Source organism: Cetorhinus maximus, chromosome 10, assembly GCF_964194155.1.
Source record: "Cetorhinus maximus chromosome 10, sCetMax3.hap1.1, whole genome shotgun sequence".
NCBI classification, from domain to species: Eukaryota; Metazoa; Chordata; class Chondrichthyes; order Lamniformes; family Cetorhinidae; genus Cetorhinus; species Cetorhinus maximus.
In genome coordinates this window covers 3,500,893-3,520,537 of record NC_135888.1, presented here as the reverse complement: position 1 = coordinate 3,520,537, position 19,645 = coordinate 3,500,893, and the positions used below count along the sequence as shown (strand labels likewise).

At 42.4% G+C, this 19,645-nt stretch overlaps 1 protein-coding gene across 6 annotated transcripts in view; it reads left to right on the top strand.

Moving 5' to 3' along the window:
• The window catches only part of strbp (spermatid perinuclear RNA binding protein), a 182,512-nt gene that overhangs the window by 133,154 nt on the left and 29,713 nt on the right, over positions 1–19,645 (top strand). For all 6 annotated transcript variants that reach the window (XM_078549843.1, XM_078549839.1, XM_078549844.1 and 3 more), the window contains 2 exons: positions 8,134–8,342; positions 14,307–14,474. In XM_078549843.1, coding sequence (XP_078405969.1) covers positions 8,134–8,342; positions 14,307–14,474 — 377 coding nt within the window. The remainder of the gene's footprint in view (positions 1–8,133; positions 8,343–14,306; positions 14,475–19,645) is intronic.

Genomic DNA, 19,645 nt, shown 5'->3' with positions numbered 1-19,645 from the left:
TCCTCTGGAGGGCTTAGACCTGGAGGGCCCAGACCTGTTTTTGGGCTCCTGCTGTGCGGCACTGGCACCCTCCTCGGCCTGTGGAGCTGGAGCTGCTGAGATCACAGGAAGAAGGGATTTGAATGGGGCGGACACTCCTGAAGTCACCGGCGGGGCCGCCGTCCATAAATTCTACCACAGGGTTTGTTTTTACTCCTTCATGGAATGTGGGTATCGTTAGCTAGGCCAGCATTTATTGCCCTTGAGAAGGTAGTGGTGAACTGCTGCAGTCGATGTGGTGTAGGTACACCCACAGTGCTGTTAGAGAGGGAGTTCCATGTTTTTGATCCAGCGACAGTGAAGGAACAGGAATATATTTCCAAGTCAGGATGATGAGTGACTTGGAGGGAAACTTCCAGGCGGTGGTGTTCCCATGCGTCCGCTGCCCTAGTCCTTTTAGAGGATAGTAGTCATGGGTTTGGAAGGTGCTGTCTAAGGAGGCTTGGTGAGTTCCTGCAGTGCATCTTGTAGATGGTACACACTGCTGCCACTTTGAGTTGGTGGTGGAGCTGGTTATTGCCTGGCACTTGTGTGGCACGAATGTGACTTGTCACTTGTTAGCCCAAGCCTGGATATTGCCCAGGTCTTGCTGCATTTGGACATGGACTGCTTCAGTATCTGGGGAGCTGCAAATAGTGCTGAACAATGCACAATCATCAGTGAACATCCCCACATCTGACCTTGTGTTAGAAGGAAGAAGTAGCTGAAGATAGTTGGGCCTAGGGCACTACTCTGAGGAATTCCTGCAATGATGCCTTGGAACTGAGATGATTGACCTCCAACAAAAACAACCATCTTCCTTTGTGCTAGGTATGACACCAACCAGCAGAGAGTTTTCCCCCTGATTCCCATTGACTCCAGTTTTACAAGGGCTCTTTGATGCCACACTCGGTCAAATGCTGCCTTGATGTCAAGGGCAGTCACTCTCACCTCACCTCTGAAATTCAGCTCTTTTGTCTATATTTGAACCAAGGCTGTAATGATGTCAGGAGCTGAGTGGCTCTGACGGAACCCACACTGAGCGTCAGTGAGCAGGTTATTGCGAAGCAAGTGCCGCTTGAAAGCTCTGCTGATGACCCCTTCCATCACTTTACTGATGATGGAGAGTAGGCTGATGGGGCGGTAATTGGCCGGGTTGGATTTGCCCTGCTATTTGTGCACAGGACACACCTGGACAATTTTCCACATAGCCAGGTAGAGGAACAGCTTGGCTTGGGGCGCAGCAAGTTCTGGACCACAAGTCTTCAGTACTATTGCCAGAATATTGTCATGACCCATAGCCTTTGCAGTATCCAGTGCATTCAGCCATTTCTTGATATCACGTGGAGTGATTCAAATTGGCTGGATTCTGGCATCTGTGATGCTGGGGACCTCCAGAGGAAGCAGAGATGGATCATCCATTTGGCACTTGTGGCTGAAGATTGTTGCAAATGCTTCTGCCTTATATTTTGCACTGATGTGCTGCGCTCCCTCATCTTTGAGGATGGGGATATTTGTGGAGCCTCCTCCTCCAGTGTGTTGTTTAATTGTCCACCACCATTCACGACTGGATGTGACAGAACTACAAAGCTTAGATCTGATCCATTGGTTATGGAATTGCTTAGCTCTGATTATCGCTTGCTGATAATGCTGTTTGGCACGCAAGTAGCCCTTTATTGTAGCTTCACCAGGTTGACTCCTGATTTTTAGGTATGCCTGGTGCTGCTGCTGGCATTCCGTTCCGCACTCTTCATTGAACCAAGGTTGATCCTCTGGCTTGGTGGTAATGGTAGAGAGGGGGATATGCCAGGCCATGAGATTACAGATTGTGATTGAGTAGTTTTGCTGCTGCTGATGGCCCACAGCACCTCATGGTCAAGTATCTATCCCATTTAGCACAGTGTTAGTGCCACAGAACTTGGAGGGTATCCTCATTGGTAAGATGGGATTTTGTCTCCATGTGGACTGTGCGATGGTCATTCGTACCGATACTGTCATAGACAGATGCATCTGCGGCAGGCAGGTTGGTAAGGATGAGGTCAAGTATGTTTTTCCCTTTTGTTGGTTCCCTCATCACCTGCCTCAGACCCAGTCTAGCAGCTAGGTCCTTTAGGGATTAGACAGCTCGGTCTGTAGTGGTGCAACTGAGCCACTCTTGGTGAAGGACATGGAAATTTCGCCCCCCCCCTGTGTAAATTCTGTGCCCTTGCCACCCTCAGTGCTTCACTGTGGCGTTCAACATGGAAGAGCACTGATTCATCAGCTGAGGGGGTTCGGTACGTGGTAATCAGCAGGACGTTTCCTTGCCCACCTTTGACCTGATGCCATGAAACTTCATGGGATCCAGATTCGATGTTGCAGACTCCCAGGGCTGCTCCCTCCAGACTGTATACCACTGTGCCACCACCTCCTGCTAGGTCTGTCCTCCCGGTGGGACAGGACATACTCGGGGATAGTGATGGTGTCTGGAACATTATTTGTAAGGTATGATTCTGTGAGTATGACTATGTCAGGCTGTCACTTGACTAGTCTGTGAGACACCTCTCCCAATTTTTGCCCAAGCCCCCAGATGTTAGTAAGGAGGACTTTGTGGGATCAACAGGGCTGAGTTTACCGTTGTCATTTCGGGTGCCTAAATTGATACTGAGTAGTCCGTCCAGTTTCATCCCTTTTTGACTTTCTAGTGGTTTGATACAACTGAGTGGCTTGCTGGCCATTTCAGAAGGCACTTAAGAGTCAATCGCATTGCTGTGGATCTGGAGTCATTTGTAGACCAGACCAGGTAAGGATGACAGATTTGCTTCCCTAACGGACATTAATGAACCAGATGGGTTTTTTTTGACAATCAGCAATGGTTTCATGGGGCAGAATTTAGCCCTTGGCTGGCGGGTGAGCCCCACCGGCTCGGCGGCAGGCGGGCAGCCGAACCCCGCCGCTATTTTGAGTGAGGGGGCCAATGAAGGCCCGCCTAGCGGCCTGCCCGACAGGAAGCGCTATGCGCTCCCTGTGCAGGGGGGGTGGAGGGAATCCCCATTTGTCAAAGTGCGCTCTTTCACGCATGCACGCACTGCTCCCTGAGGCAAAGTCCTGTGTCAGGGAGATTCGTGAGAGGTAAGTAAACACGAGATGGGACATGTTAATAATAAACACATAAAATTTATTACATTTTTTAAAAACGGACATGAAACTTCACCCCGCCAGTGGATGAAGTTTCATTAATCTGTAGCCCGCTGGGGCTCCTGGCCTGCCCACCAGCCTTAAGGTTGGCCAGGCAGGGTGTTTAATAAGGTTAATTAGCCTGTCAATGGCCTTAATTGGCCATTGACAGGTCAGCGAGCGGACAGCTGATTTCGCTGTCCGCCCACCTTTGTGAATATTTAAAGGGACCGGGATGACGTCGGGGGTTCCTCCCAACGTCATCCCGCATCATTTTCCCCTCGGTGAGGGGGCCCCACCCCAAATCGCCGAGGGGAAAACCCTGGCCATGGTCATCACTAGACATTTAATTCCAGATTTTTATTGAATTCAAATTCCACCATCTGCCATAATGGGATTCAAACCCGGGTCCCCACAGCATTACCTTGGGTCCCTGGATTACTAGTCCAGTGACAATACCATTACCGGATGCTGAGAGATAGCCTGGAGAGTTCAGCTGCAACTGTGGATTCACAATTCAGTCGTTGAAAATGTTCTTTCCAGTGTTGACTGATGGTATTGTCATCCTTAAGAAGAGAAACATCATCCTGGGAGCAAAGGGGATTTTGTCCATTTGACCTAGGCCTATAGATGGTTTGGATGGCATCAAAAAATCTTTTGCATGTCATGATGGTCAGCATATTGTTTGATCTCTCGGGCTTTCTTTTCCCACCACTTGTCCTTTACCGTCCTGATTTGTCTTTGAGTGTCAGCCTTGAGCTGTTGCAATGCTGCCTTCATGACTTGCGACCTTGGGTTCTTCTGCCAGGCAATGAAGGCTGCATGTTTTCATTCCAGGGGGTCACATTTCAGTATCATTTTCGTTGAAGCAGTCCTGCCAACGACGATGCTTGAACCCAATGGTCTTGGCACAGGAGTCTCAAACAGCTTACTTTATTTGTTCCCATTGTTCTGAAATTGCGTTCGATATCTGAATATTTTCCAGATTGATTGTGAACTGCAATTGGAATTCCTCTCTTTGGTCAGGCTGCTTTGGGGCTGAGACATTGAGCCTCTTCCTCTTGGACTGTTGGGTCTTGCAATGCCTTGGTGCTATGTGGATGTTCATCACTGATTGAACAAGTCAACGATGTGTCCAGGAGACATCAGTCACCCGCACGGACCGAGTGATACAGACGTCACTTAGATCTTTGACTCAGACAATGACATAATCCAGAAAGTGCCAGTGCTTTGATCCAGGATGCCTCCATGTCATTTTGTATTTGTCCTTCTGCTAGAAGAGAGTGTGGATTATAATAACTCCATGTTGAGCACACTTTGTCAGCAGGAGGACACCATTTGCCTTGGCTTTTCCCACCTCATTTTTCCGGAGTCACGATCAACCCTGGTATTAAAGTTCCCAGAATGATGATCTTTTCTTCTTTTGGGGTGGCGGTGAGGACCCCATCAAGGTCAGAATAGAACTTTTCCTTAACATCTTCATCGGAGTCAAGGGTCAGGGCATAAGCGCTGATGAAGGTGCCATATTGCTCACGGCTGAGCTTTTCATTTATACAATTGGAGAGTTCTGGCAGTGCATCTAAGATCTTATTCCAGATAACAAAACCAGCACCGTGGACACGAATGTTGCTGTCAAACTTTCCTTTCCAGTACAAGATGTACCTCCCTGCTTGTTCCTCCACTGCCCCTCCCCAGGAAGATGGGCCTCACTGAGGGCAGCAATGTCAATTTGGAGCTTTGATAGCTCACATGATATGATTGCAATTCTTTTTTCCTGATGGTCAATCTTGAGATTATCCATGAGTGTTCTAACATTCCAAGTTGCAAAGTTTTCTTTCTTTGACCACTAAGATAGTAATCCAGCAGGGTGTAATTTCCCAGCCAGGAGAAAGTGGGACAGCCTATTTTCAAGAAACCTTTTCTAGTCCCCTCCCATTTCCCCATTTGGGGTGAGCAGAGGGTATCCTGAAGAAGACTGCTCAGTCTCAGATGCTGCTGCCCAAAGACACCTTTGCCCCAACACAGGTGTCCAATGACCATCTTCAATCTGTCAAGTGCGTGCAGATTCTTGACTAGGGACACCCCGGTTCATAGCCCTGTCCCCATTGCCAATTCTCCCTTACCACGGGACTTGGAAATGGCCCCTTGTAGAACTCATTGCGTGACTTTGTTTAACGTGGGGACCTTGGGGTGTCGTCATTGTCCACATGATCTTGACGCGTTGATGGTCAGATTTCAGTGATTTGTCAAGCCATGATGACTGGGGCCAGCTTGCCAGGCTTCTTCCACCTTCGCAGCCAATGAAATGCACAGTCTTCCATCGCCTCTTCTGCCATTGAGGACTTTTTGGACCGCATTTTGTCTGGCACCTCCCCCTGACCTTGCTGCCATTGTTGGCAGTGATGGAAGCTATTTAAGATGGCTAATAAAGAGTAGTGAACAACTCCAAACCATGTTGGCATATGGAGTATTGATACTTTTAAAAACTTGCATTTTTAGTTTGCATCTCATAATCAGGGAGAGAAATCTCAATGCATAATGCAACAACAGCTTGCATTTATGAAAAATAAAAATAAAGTGTTGGAAAAACTCAGCAGATCTGGCAGCACCTGTGGAGAGAGAAATAGAGCTAATGTTTCAAGTCCAATTTGACTCTTCTTCAGAACTCAAGTCATATTGGACTCCCAAGTGCTAGCTCTGTTTCTCTTTCCACAGTTGCTGCCAGACCTCCTAAATTTTTTCAGCTCTTTGTATTTTTATTTTAGATCCCCAGTATTTTGCTTTCATTTTTGCAATGTATAGTGTCTTTTAACAAGGTAAAAGAAGGTTCAAATATGGGGCTGAAATAATAAGGGCTTTACTAATAGAAGTGGAATAAAAGAAGAGGGGAGGTCCAAAGGAGACCAGAGTCAGATCAGGGAGCAAGGTTGAAGTAGTTCACAAAGGTAGAGAGGGAACAAGATTGTGTTGAATTCAGTGGGTTGTGGGTGGGGTGGTGTTGGGATGGGAGCTAATAGAGTTTGACAAGGAGAATCGTATCCAAAGAATGGGGCAGATAGGAGAACATTGAAAAAGTTTGAGCCTGGCATGACAAAGATGTGGGACTGGGTGTGAGGAATAGACTGATGTGGAAGGAAACTTGCTGATGTTTGGCTGTGTGATTTGAAGTTCAGCTCCTGCCTTAAACAGGACACCCATGTAAGGTTATTTCTTAATGAGCAGCCAGGGTGGTGGACAAAATCTGGGTCAAGTTGCAAAGTTTGTGTTAGGAATTAGTTCTTTAAATGTTGCTGATGCCAGAGAACTAGTCAGATAGCGAAGTACTGGTCAGGTAGCTCAGAGCGGTCGTTGATAGGGAACCAAAGACAGAGAAAAGATGATAGATAGAAACCAAACAGAAAATGGAAAGATTGGAGATTTTCAAAGGCACAATGAAAGAGGGATTTGAAACATTGGATAGCAGATAATGTTATAGGGATCTAGAGAAACATTCCATTGTCACGACCCACTGGGGATAGTGCGCTGCAACATCAAGCCCCACTGCTCCCCAAGCCGCGACAAATATGAAAAAGTTTGATCAACCCGCCTAATTGTTTAATTTAGGTTAACAGAATACGAGCACCAGGTTTGTAAACTTAATAAGTAAATAACTGTTTATTGAACAAATTGTCTTTAACCAGTGACAAAAGAAAGAAATATGAACTGCTAATTTCCAACTCTATAACCTAAACTGTACCCCTTCTTAAATCCCTATACACACATATGGGACGCACAAAAACATGGATCTTAAGGGTGGGACAAAACACTTCATTGGCACCAATTCCGGAGTACAGGATCCGATGGGTTGATTTTGATCAATGTTTTTCAAATTCCTTTCAGTTCTTTGTTGATGAAACAAGGTGGTCTTCCCAACACTTTCAGTCTTTAGTTCACTGGTTGAGTACTTGCCTTTCAATGTCTCTTAACAGTGATTTTCCCCTTTTCCTCTTGACAGGGGTTTTCAGAGAGAGAGTAGGCTATAGAGATATGAGGAGAAAAAGCCAGCTAGCTATTATTGTAGGATTACTGGAATCTTACACACACCTGAGGCAGAGGTTTTAGGTCTTTTCCCTTTCAGGCCAGGAGTTATTCTGCTGCAGTGTTCTCACACAAACCCTAGTCATCTGGTCAGGAGCCAATGAAAGCGTTGTTGTCAGGCAGTTCCCCATTAGACCAGACTCCTCCTTGGCACCATCCCGTCTTTCATGGCACACTGCTCCAGGACAGCAACATTGTATATACCCCTTATGCTGTTCCAGTGGACATATCTTTCAAACTACAGCCATTGTAATTTTAATCCATAGTCCAACAGAAATAAAAAGATATGTTCTTTACACCATTAAAGGTGGAGCAAAAGGAGTGAGGGATAATAAGTTGCCCAGTATGAGGAGTGAAGGATATACTAGGTTGTGTGTGACTGGAGTAAGGTTGTGGACGAAGTCAGTTTATTGGAGCACAAGTTCATTGGATATTAGAACGAACAGGGTGGTAGAAGTAGACCTGCTAACAATAATGGTGAGAATTTCTCGGTACATAGATTGCTTTGCAATTAGATTTGTATGTCTGCAGTGCACCATGGGCAGATAAGACTGCACTTTAATTCCCAGAAATTTGCCAGTTGAATGTTTCATTGAAAGAATATCTGGCGGATACACAGAATCTCACAGTGCAGGAGAGGCCCTTCGGCCCATTGAGTCTGCACCGACACAGCAAAGATCAGCCAGATTTCTGAGGACACATTGTAAGTCCTGTAAAGAATAACGTGATTAAATCAAAACTGTTTTATACATCTTAAATCATCTTCATGTTAAAGTTTTAGAAGGGTATATTGTGATTCTTTCTAAACTAGAAGTAAGTTTTCTAACAAAAACAAAGCTTTTAGGAGTTTTGAGATTTTCTTTTTTACACCTTTTTTTCTAGTAATGGAAAGCAAGGCAATAGATGTTAACCAACCTATGAATGCTCTGATGAGACTGAATCAAATTAAACCTGGCCTGCAGTACAAGCTTCTTTCACAGTCTGGTCCTGTGCACGCACCTGTCTTCACTATGTCTGTGGATGTTGATGGAAAAACCTATGAAGCCTCAGGACCATCAAAAAAAACAGCCAAGCTTAATGTAGCAGTTAAGGTAAGACATAATAGCCTCCAGTGATGTGATTTTTTGCTTGTTAGAGTAAATTTTGATAGGGCTAATTTGGGAAAAATGCTCGTGGAATGCGCAGCCATGCCATGGATACGAAATTTCCAGTTAAAACAACAATCAGGTTTACTTGGTATCATGCCCAGTACAGGCTTGAAGATATTACAAATTTTAAAGCTATAATTTAAAAAGTGAACACCAATGCTATTAAGGTGGCTGCAGCATACCATGTGACTATAGACATTTAAACTGTAGACATTAGGGTCTTTGGCCGATACCCAATTAAATACCGATTAGATATGGACCTGAGGAAAGGAACCTCACAGCCACTTGTGAAATTCACACATCTCATTGTTTAAGGATGGACCAAAACCTACAGACACAACTCATCTCCATGTTTCACCGGGGACATTGAAACTTAATGGGTGTTAGACGAATGTAAAATGGATCCCATCGACCTTTCATTGTATTGCGATGGCCCCTCATCCAAACACAAAGACCTTGGCTATATCACACTCTTAATCTGTGAAAAGCCATAACACAGGATGTTTAAAGGTCAAACACACCACCTTATTGGGAAAAGACTTTGGACTTGTAACAGGCACGTTTGCCTGCTCTTAAAACAGAAAAAAATCAGTTCTGCAGAGTCAGAGATGAACAGAAAGTCATCAAAGCAGCTGCAGTCAACTTAGCAGTCAAGGTAATAAACAGCCATACCTTAAAAGTGGTAAAAGGACTCTCTGCAACTTGTTCCAACTTCAAGTTCACCTGAGAGCCAACCTCCTGGAAAATCAACTGCAAGAAGTCTCACAGCTTACTGAGAACCCTCTGCTTATAAGATATTTACTCAAAGCATCAACTCATGTAAGAACCTACAGGTTTGCCACAAAAGTGAGACTGAGATCATTATACCTTCTAACTATATATTTTTTCTTCCTCTGCATTGAACGTTTGCGTGAGTGATAAGTGTGTGATACATCATGACTTTAAACTTCCAGGGCAAGTGTGAGATATTTAATAACCTTTGTTTTTAAAACTCTCAGAACAGCTTGCTGCTGGGGTTATTTAAATTAGGACAACCGGAGGGTAAAAATACATACACCTCGCATACAAAACACTTTGGTCACAGAAAATAAGAAAACATGCAAATTCTGTCCATGACATTGGATATTTTTTTCAGCAATCAATTATTAGTGAAGAAATATTATTTAGATTTCCTGCATACAAACCTACTCCTAAAATGAAGGCAATTGTATACTGCATGATTAATTCATTTTTCAGTCTTTCTGCTCTTGCAATCCATGTTTATAGTGTGTTTCTATTTATTGCAAAACATTGCCAACTATAGGAGATTGTTGTTGCAATCGACCTGCCTCTGCTTAAGAGAGAAACAAAGTTTAACTTTTCAGATCTTTCATCAGAAACGTTAACTCTGTTCACTCTCCACAGACACTGCCTGACCTGCTGAGTATTTCAGCATTTTCTGTTTTTATTTCCAGTATCTGCAGTATTCTGCTTTTCAGTTAATCTTGTTTCAGCCATCTGAAATACCAGTTTCTAGTTTTTAAACATATTTCACTTGCTCTGGGCCTCTCACTTAGTGTTTTTCTTAATTCATATAGGGGGTGTGGTGTCGCTGGCTAGGCCGGCATTTATTGCCCCTCCCTAATTGCACTTGAGAAAATGGTGGTGAGCTGCCTTCTTGAATCGCTGCATTCCCTGTGGTGCAGGTACACCCACAGTGCTGTTGGGGAGGGAGTTCCAGGCTTTTGACCCAGCATCATATCATTCTTGAGGTATGATGCCTCCTCCAATCTAAGAATAAAGATTTGACAACAAAATTAATTCACTGGAGATGGATTCTGGTTTACAGTAATGTTGCAGCTTGAATCTTGAAACAAATATCTCAAACAACTAGCAAAAAAGTCCTCCACAAATCGTAAGCCAGAGAATTAAGCTTAACAGGAAATGTTAACGAAGACATGGATTTAGGGAGGTCGTTCTGGGCTATGTAGTTCATCAGTCGACAAAAATAGTTTCACACAGATAAGCTCGTTGAGACACCTTTCACGTTGCTTGAAGAATCCATGGGTTCCAGTGAGGTTGGGTTATTTTTATCAAACTATCACACTGTTCAAATTTGTCACCAACCTCACGATTCTTCCATGAAGTAAATTTGTATATGACCCTAGATTTTAACATAAAATACATTTATAAATTTATCCCATCAGTTTGCTTTCTTATATAGTGAGCAGCTCTTGCACCCAAATATTATGGACTCATCCAAGGCTGCATACGAGACAAGCTGGAGTGGTTTCCATGCTTTTACTGAACGTTAATCTTTGACTGGACAGCCCAGGAAGTCAAGTGTTTTGCTGCAAGTTGCACTGGAAATGCAGTCCTCAGATTAGATTTCCACAGTCAATTTCTGTTGTATACTTTGGAATGCTCCTCTTCCATATGGATATTGAAAAGTGCCTTATTATTTTAAATAAAGACCTACCTTGGTTATGATCTTTTTCAATCTATGGGCTGAATTTTTGCTTTGCAGATGGCAAACAGGAGCTGGCACTGTTTCCGGCTCTGAAATTCACCCCCAGAGGAAAGCAGCCATTTGTTGGAATTTTGACTGGGGCTCTCCCTTAATTGGCATAGAGACAGGTTCCCTGTCCTATTAAGGGTGGCAGACGGGCTTTCGAAGCTGAAATGCCAATCAAAAGCCTTACAGCTTCAGAGGAGCAACTTCAAAGCTAGCTCCAGTAAAGGCTAAGTAACTGAGTAGGCACTTCAAAATGAAGATGCCCTCTTACCAACTTTTTTAAAATCAGTTAAACAATAGAAAAAGCAGCCAGGTTACCACTATGGGGGTGGAGGGGGGGGATCCCACTACAGGGCAGACTTTGGTTGCACCCACACCCAGCTAACAGGAAGGAGCTGTTGAGTCGGAAAGCTGAGGGTTGACTAGAAAATCCTAATCGGCCTCCTTTAACTATTGTTAACAATGAAGCAATTGGCTGCCTCCCCCACAAAGGTCAGCATCGGGAACAGTATTGAGAAACGGGCAGTCTAGCTGGTGCCAATGTTCTTGAGTTGCATCGGCTTCCCTTCCTGACCTTGGCAGGGCCTGAAAATCTGCCCTGTGCCAAGCTCCATCCTAGATTACCAGTTGTTTATCCTTTTGACTTCTTGTGGCTTGGCGTTAAGCTCCTCTTTATTGTTTTATTTCAACAATATGTGCTGTTCAGTGTGGCCATAATGCTGCTTCCTTTAGGCAATGAGCTGAGGGCTCATTATATATTTATATTTATAATTGACCCAGTGTGTCTTCCTTTTGCCAGTCACCACTCGATGTATTAGTGCTTGACATAAATGAGACACAGGATGCAAATTCCTTAAAGGATTAGTGTCTCCAGGTAGTTTTCCTTCTATGTGCTATTAAAAGATGATGACAGCTGTACGTCAGGTAATGTTGTAATATTATGATAGAGTGGCTTATTGATAAATCTCACGAGGTTTCAAATTTGTAAGCCATGGGTTCCCACAGTTTCTTTACACAGTAGGCTTTCCTTTTGAATCTGTCTTTCCCCATAGAACATGGAGGTCTTCTCATGCCATCTTCTGTTGACCAGTTAGTGGTATTAACAGAAGAACAAGAAGTTGGAGGCCAGGCATTAACTTAATCTTAATAACGGTCACTGGCAAAAGAATGAAGACTGGCAATTGTAAAACAGGAATTCTGGCACGTTAAACACAGAGTAGTTTGAATATTTGTACGAAGAAGACTGATTATTTATATATTATATTTTTGATTTGGATGATTGAGAGAGGAAAGCTTCAGTTGTCTACATTAGTTGTGAACCAATTTTGTTCCAGATTAGGGTTATTTTTGCAGAGGTTTTGCATCTACTTTATTTATAATGAAGTTTGCCTGCTGTTCCTGTTTACCGGGGCCAGGCACATTAAGAACCGACAATGTGGCACAGTCGCCCTTGTTTGAAAAGAACAGTTCTATCGCCATTTACATTCTAAAAGAAACAATATGATAGAATCTTACATGTTGAGTGCTTCTTGTTTGTCCTAACTGGATAAAAAAGATTTGTGATATTCTCTCAAATTGTTTCAGCTCAAAAAACCCAATATGAGTGGTATAATTTCCAGCTGGTTAAAAATGCATTGAAATTTCTTTTGAACGTCTTGGTCTCTGAGCTTTATTCATAATCAAAGACCACTTTTCATGTTTCCATAAATGCTAATGTGAAACTGGAATAGCTGCTGAGATCCCCAGGGTGGCATTGCTGGTACCAAGAACCTTATATGGGGACTGTTAGTTACAAACCCACATTCCACCATATTGACTCAGTATTCCAAATGAGCAATTTTAAGTGTCACATCTGCCTTTTCAAAACTAATAAATAATTAAAAATAATTTTTAATTTAAATAAAAATAAATGCTAAAATTGCCTGTTAAGTTGCTGTGTGCTACTGCTGAAGAAGTTTACAAAGGAATGCTGTAATTTATGATTTTGAATACTAGCTTTTAAGATCTTTCAAGGTTCTTCAGTTTTGAGACAAATGTAGAATGACCTAGATTTTCCTCAAAGACAAGCATGCTATGTATCTCCCCAAAATGCTGTTGCACCAAAAATTAAGGAGGTGAATAAGCAACCTGTTCCCAAGCCATTAATGTTCCAGCAATGAATCCATGAAGGTGTATGAGCTATAAAGGCAGATAATCTGTTGAACTGTGTCAGGAGAAGGTATGAATTTGAGCCAGTAGTTTTGCTGGAAGGCTAATGTGCGAACCAGCTCAATTATTACCAGATTCAAGCATAGAATTCTCATAATGAAGATGTTTTATGTTCATTGATATACAATTACTGATCCAGTCAAAAGAATTATCCAATTATGTTTTATTAGTTTTTAACACATTTTCCAATTTTAGCAAGAAATACAGATTTTTGGGGTTGATTGGTGTAATGTTTTGAAAAATTATATATGTTGCAGCATCTGTAATGATCACAAATATTTTCGAATTGGATACTCTACAATGGACTGTGACAGTCCTGATTTCACATACCATGTTTTGCAACATGTTACTTTGTATCCATCGGTTTCTGTTATGTTAATGTGGCCTAAATTTCGCGGGATATGGGTGTCACTGGCAAGGCCAGCATTTGTTGTCCAGACCTAATTGCCTTGACTCATTTCAGAGGGCAATTAAGATTCGACCACATTGTATGGATCTGGAGTCACATGTAGGCCAAAACGGGTAAGGATTGCCAATTTCCTTCCCTAAAGGACATTAGCGAACCAAATGGGCTTTTACAACAATTGATGATCATTTCATGGTCACCATTACTGAGACTAGTTTTCAATTCTGGGTTTTTATTAATTGAATTTAAATTCCACCAGCTGTTGTGGTGGGATTTGAACCCGTTTCCCCAGATCAATAGCCTGGACCTCAGAATTACTAGCCCAATGACATTACCACTACACCACCTTCTCCCCCTTTAATGCTACTTTTACTGTACAATAGGCTAATTGTTATGATACTGGTAATGGACTAGTAAGCTAGAAATCATCACAAGTTGCAAAATTGAATGCAAAGAATCTGCTAATTTGTTGGTTAACATCAAAAAATGGCCATGAAAACAGCTGAATTATTGTAAAACCCACCAGGTTCACTTTTCTTTTGAAGCATGGAGCCTACGACCCCCAACTGAGCTCACCTACATGTGATTCCAGTTCAACTAAGTGGACAGCCAAGAGTTGTGTTTTGTCAGTGTCTACCAAATTCCAAGAATAAACAAGTAGTAGTAGTAGTAGTATTGAGTTTATACACGTAATGGAGTGAGTGTCCTGATAGTTTAATGGGATTATTGGAGATTTTGCATTGGGCCAGCGAAACACTCGAAACTTCCGAAATCACTTTTTTTGTCACTGTTATTACAGGTATTGCAGGCAATGGGCTGTCCAACTGGTATGGACTTGAAGATGGGTTTTGAATCCCAGGAAATGGAAGAAAAGTCCTCAGGCGATGATAAGAATGAAACTGTTTCTACAAACTCTAGCAATGACACAGTTGGCTGCGCTACTGCTGCAAGCACCAATACTCTAGAGGTACCAGACATCAAATACCTAATTATTAATAAATGGGTAGAAAGAATCGATTCATTATTTTGCTATTATAACTCACATTTTTTATGACTTTGATTTTTTTTAGTTTCAAAGTAAATTCGGTATTCACTATCTTTATGTATGGGATTTTAACCAAATAGAGTTACTTTCCTTTCATTACCACTTGGGGTTCTTTTGAAAGTAACCATGTTGGCAATAGTTGGTTACCTTGCCCTTCCAGAATTATGCAGTTAGAAGATCGGATAGAAACTGAGACATTTGAAAGTGTATGTGCTTTAGAAATGCAGCTGTAACTATTTCCTTAAAGTTTGTGAAGCAAAACAAATGAATTACCTTTGGACAATAAGGTAGGTTGGTGAACTTTCAAGTTCCATCATTGTTTCAAGCTGAAGTGATGAGAGAGAAAAATATGATTAAAATTAGTCATTGTGCGTGCACTACTTAAAAAATGCTTATTAACATAGTATATTCCACTTAAAGTTGAGTGGTCAAGATGCCGGAGCGTTTTTGATTGTCTGAGCAACCTAAAGTGGCAAAAGTTGATTGCCACTTGATGCATTCAATTCTGGCTCAGTAAAAAACATTCAAGAGCAAATGGATTAATTTCTGCTCCAGCAAAGTGTGGTGAATATGGATTGGGAAATAGATTCAAAATTGTTTAATCAGATCATGGATAATGGAGTGAGCAAGTTGGGCAAGTTGGACGTCTTTTCTCCTTGTGTAGTCATAAATTGAGATTGGTTCTAGCAACTTTAGAGTGAGAAATAAAATGCCTGTGTATATTGTGAATTTAGGTCTCAACACAAGTATTTTCCCTGGCTTGCACACACATCTTCAATTTGACCAAATTAGTGTGGATTTTCATGTATTTTTGATAAGTAAATTGAAGCTGCTTTTGCACAAGCCCAGCATTATGCCTTCACCCAGCTTGCGGCACCATTATATTGTGAAATTCCTACACCAGCCAGCCTTATGCCTAGTGGAGAAATGTTATTTTATGGACCACACCCAATAGAATTAGATTAGGTTTACCCAACTTTGTTTTGTATTAGGCTATTTTGGTTGGCAGTCACGCGAGAATAGGAACTTTCATATCTGGATTCAATCCCACGTTTTTATGACCATTTACCACTGTGCACCAAATCTTTGATGAACCTGTTTAAAGTGCTTAATACAAAACAAATCAGGATAAACCTAATTTAATTCTACTGGGTGTGGTCCTGTTTAAAATGGATGATGATTGTGGGAAATTAAAAATTAAAATGTTATACAGGGGTGAAGTAGGATTGTTGCTCCCGGCTCTAAAGTTTAGGCAGATTGTCAATGTAATGTGTGGGAAGGCCTGTATCTTGTTGCATCTGGCCTATAATGTATCTAATATTAGGAGTGCTTGATGTCACTTTGGATGCAAAGTGAAAAATATTTCCTGCCAAGTATCAACTGGAGGAGAATAATTACAGTTCAGAAGCAAATACCGACCTTGGTTTATTTAAAATGATTAGATAATCAATATGCAGAGCTAGGTTTCAGATTTTCTACATGAATTGTTAATTAGCATAAATAACAGCTAACCTTTCCTACTTCATATTTATCCCAGATTAAAATTCAAGAAAATTGGACTAATAGCACTGCTCACTTATCATTTCACATCCTTTATGCAGAAAAGCAACATTAGAAATCTCTGAATTTCTACTGATAAAATTGTCCCATTTATACTGTGAGAAAAAAACATTGCTGGAATGCATGTCTCTCAGTCCAGTTTTCATCTTTTAGCTGCCCTTCAGTTGGCTTCAGTCAAATTTGACTTTCAGGAACATTGACTTGCATCAAACAAGAGGGAAACAGGACTGAGAAACCCAGCACATGCACATAATCTTGAAGTTCTTCCCATCCCCAGTGCCTCTGCCTGGCCTTGGAGGGTCTTGCTAGTCAGTTGATCCCCATCCACTCCCCAACACTACATATGAAGTGGTTATCTATAAAATAGCTGGCAACTTCTTATTTATGCAGTTGGAGATTGGGATGAAGCAAAGATTTGAGAATCCAGGGATTGAATGGGTGCTAACATTCAAGGCAGGAGAGAAGTCAAAATAAAGTAAGCCTCACACTCACCTTCTCTCCATAAACTGCACCATTGGTCTTTTGTTGAGTCTTGACCTTGTCTTCTAGTCACCCCTTGTATCATTGGCTTACTCCAGTTTGAATTTGGGACATGTTGTGCTTTGAAATGTCTGTTTGCAGTACTGCTCGAAAAGGTGGTTGAATTTTAAATTCAATAAGAGAATCACAGATAACAACCATTCAAACTCTAAATTTAAACAGGTAGTTTAGCGACATATCCCAAAGTAAGCAAATCAGCTTAAGGCTCTACTCCTGCAAGCTCCCAGGTGGTTGAACAGGTTGTTGCTGGTTGACAACAGGAAGGATAAGGGCAATCATGGTAGCGTTTGGGCCACTTGTCATTTCACCTCGCCCAATACTCAATTTCATTGAAGTCCCTAGAACAGAACATTGAGTGGCGCGTATAACAGGTGGCCAATGTCATACCACCCACTTTGCGCCACTTTCCATGACAAATCTTTACACTTACATGTCCAAATCAAGAGGTCACTACAGTGAAAAAAGGGAGCCAGATATGCAAACTGTGCCAATGTGGCGATTCTTCTTTTGTCTTTAATCTTCCTTATTTGATGTGTACTGATTACTCAAACGACCTGGCAATATTCACAATGATTAGTTCTAAATGTTCGGGCATGGAGCCATCCAATGTTTTCAGTTGCTGAAGAGCTATAAAGGTCACAAGTCTATGGTAACTTGGGCATAATGTTTGCAGTGCATTTCTTCAGTATGGTTTATAAGCTTTCTTCAATATTGTTACTTGTTCAGAGTTGACAAATACTTGTCTGCCATTGATCTATGCATTTGGAATTGTTTTTATCCAGCCCGGAAGAGCAAAATCTATACTGTATTGCAGATGATTCATTTAAAAATTAACAACTCACCATTCATTTAAAAGTTAACAAGGCACTCACCATCTTGACTTAGAAATATATCGCCATTCCTTCATTATCGTTGGGTCAAAATCCTGGAACTCCCTCTCTAAAAGCACTGTGAGTGTACCTACACCACATGGACTGCAGCGGTTCAAGAAGGCAGCTCACCACCACTATCTCAAGGGCAATTGAGGATGAGCAATAAATGCTGGCCTAGGCAGTGACGCCCACATCCCATGAATGAATGAACGAAAGAAACTTCTATGACGGAATGTATGCTGCTGCTTTTATATGGGGAAAATGTTAAATGGTTCAAATATTCTTATATTGCTCAATAGCAGGATTAATCCAACATATTTGGGTGGTTTCAGTTAGGTTTGTATAAATCTGGGGTCAAAGGGTTAGGAAGGACCAGGATGGTGAAGAGAGTTCAGATGCCCTTCATCCACAAAAAGTCCCAAATGGTCATCATCTCAAATAGCCTCCTAATCAAACTTCACGTGCCGATCCCTGTTTAGAACTGTGGGCAGAGATGTGACAGTGGATGCTTGGCACCTCTAAACCAGACAACTCTGGTTCGGTAGAGCTCATCAGCCTTATTGGCAGTCTACCTAGGAGAAGGTAACTCTGATTTCAAAACCTCCAGCTATGGGTTAACTAGCAAGGCATATGTCGGCTGACAGTGCAGAAGATCACAAATAGTGTTGATGGACTGGACGGTGATGTCAAGAGTAGATGAGGCTTTTCAGTTCAGCAGCTCATTTAAGAGATGAACAACTCCAAAATCAAACATGCATCCTTTCAGCTGCCACGCTTGTGGAACACATTGCACCAGTGTAGTATGAGCTGCCTTGAACAAGGGGGTGGAAGAGTCTCTACACAAACCCCACCCACTTAAATATACTCAATGTGCAGGTTGTTTGGCAAATCATCAACCGAAACATCAGACATACCAAGCCTTGTGGTGACCGGTAAAGGTCATAACCCTGCACATAGGCAGCCTCAGGGTGATTGTCGCTCTCCACAGATCAGGGCAGATGTAAAGTTAGTATCCTCCTGAGGCAACAGAGCAGACCTTTTCAGATACAGTGCTACTCTCCCCAATCCAGAGAAGGGGGGGAAAAGGAACCCTAAACACAGTTTGCTGTCTCTCCTCCTGCCAGGTCATCCATTCACCGGGGTCAAAATGTGGTGTGGTTTCTGTGTAGGACGGGATCAGTAGACATGATCTTTGCAGCATGTCAAATTCAAGAAAAGTCCCACGAACAGAATAAGGATCACTGTATGGTGTTCAATGATCTAACAAAGGCTTTTGACACAGTAAACTGGGAAGGCCTGTGAAAGTTTCTGTACAACTTTGGCTGCCCTGAAAAGCTGATCAGTGTCATTTGCTCATTTTACAATGGCATGATGGCCAGCACGATGCAAAGTAGTACATCATCGGATGCCTTTCCTGTCACCAATGACACCAAGCAAGGCTGTGTATTGGCTCCAGCTCTTTGCCATTTACTTCTTAGCCATGCACCAGTAGGCACTCAAAAGATCTTGACACATGTTGACTGCTTTGCCCTAGCCTCAGAATACTTTGGCCTGACAATAAGCCTGAAGAAGACTGACATCTTGTATCAACCCATCCCTGGCCACATACTCCAAAAGACCCCACAACCCGTCGACCCCTCCATTCAGTACGAGGTTTTGCTACCTTGGGAGTAAGTATTCTGTCCAGTAACAGTATGCTGGATGACGAAATCAACCATCGCCTGGCAAAAGCAAGCTCAGCGTTTGGCAGGCTCACTCAGGCTTTGGAAAGATCATGGGAATTTGTCTCAGAACAAGGATCAAAGTCTGCTTGGCAGAGGTTCTTACATCACATCTTTAGGTTGCGAGACTTGGACAACCTACCGGCATTACATAAAACAACTAGAAGCATTCCGTCTTCACTGTCTGAGATGTATTTGCAACATCAGGTGACAGGACAAAACCCCCCCAAACACTAAGGTTTTTACAAAGTGCTGCATACCTGGTATCGAGAACATGCTCATCAGAACTCGGCTTTGCTGGGTTGGTCATATGGTTTGCATAGAGGATTCCCGCATTCCAAAGGCAGTTCTCTACAGCCAGCTGAGCACGGGAACCCACACAGGACATTCCAAACTTAGA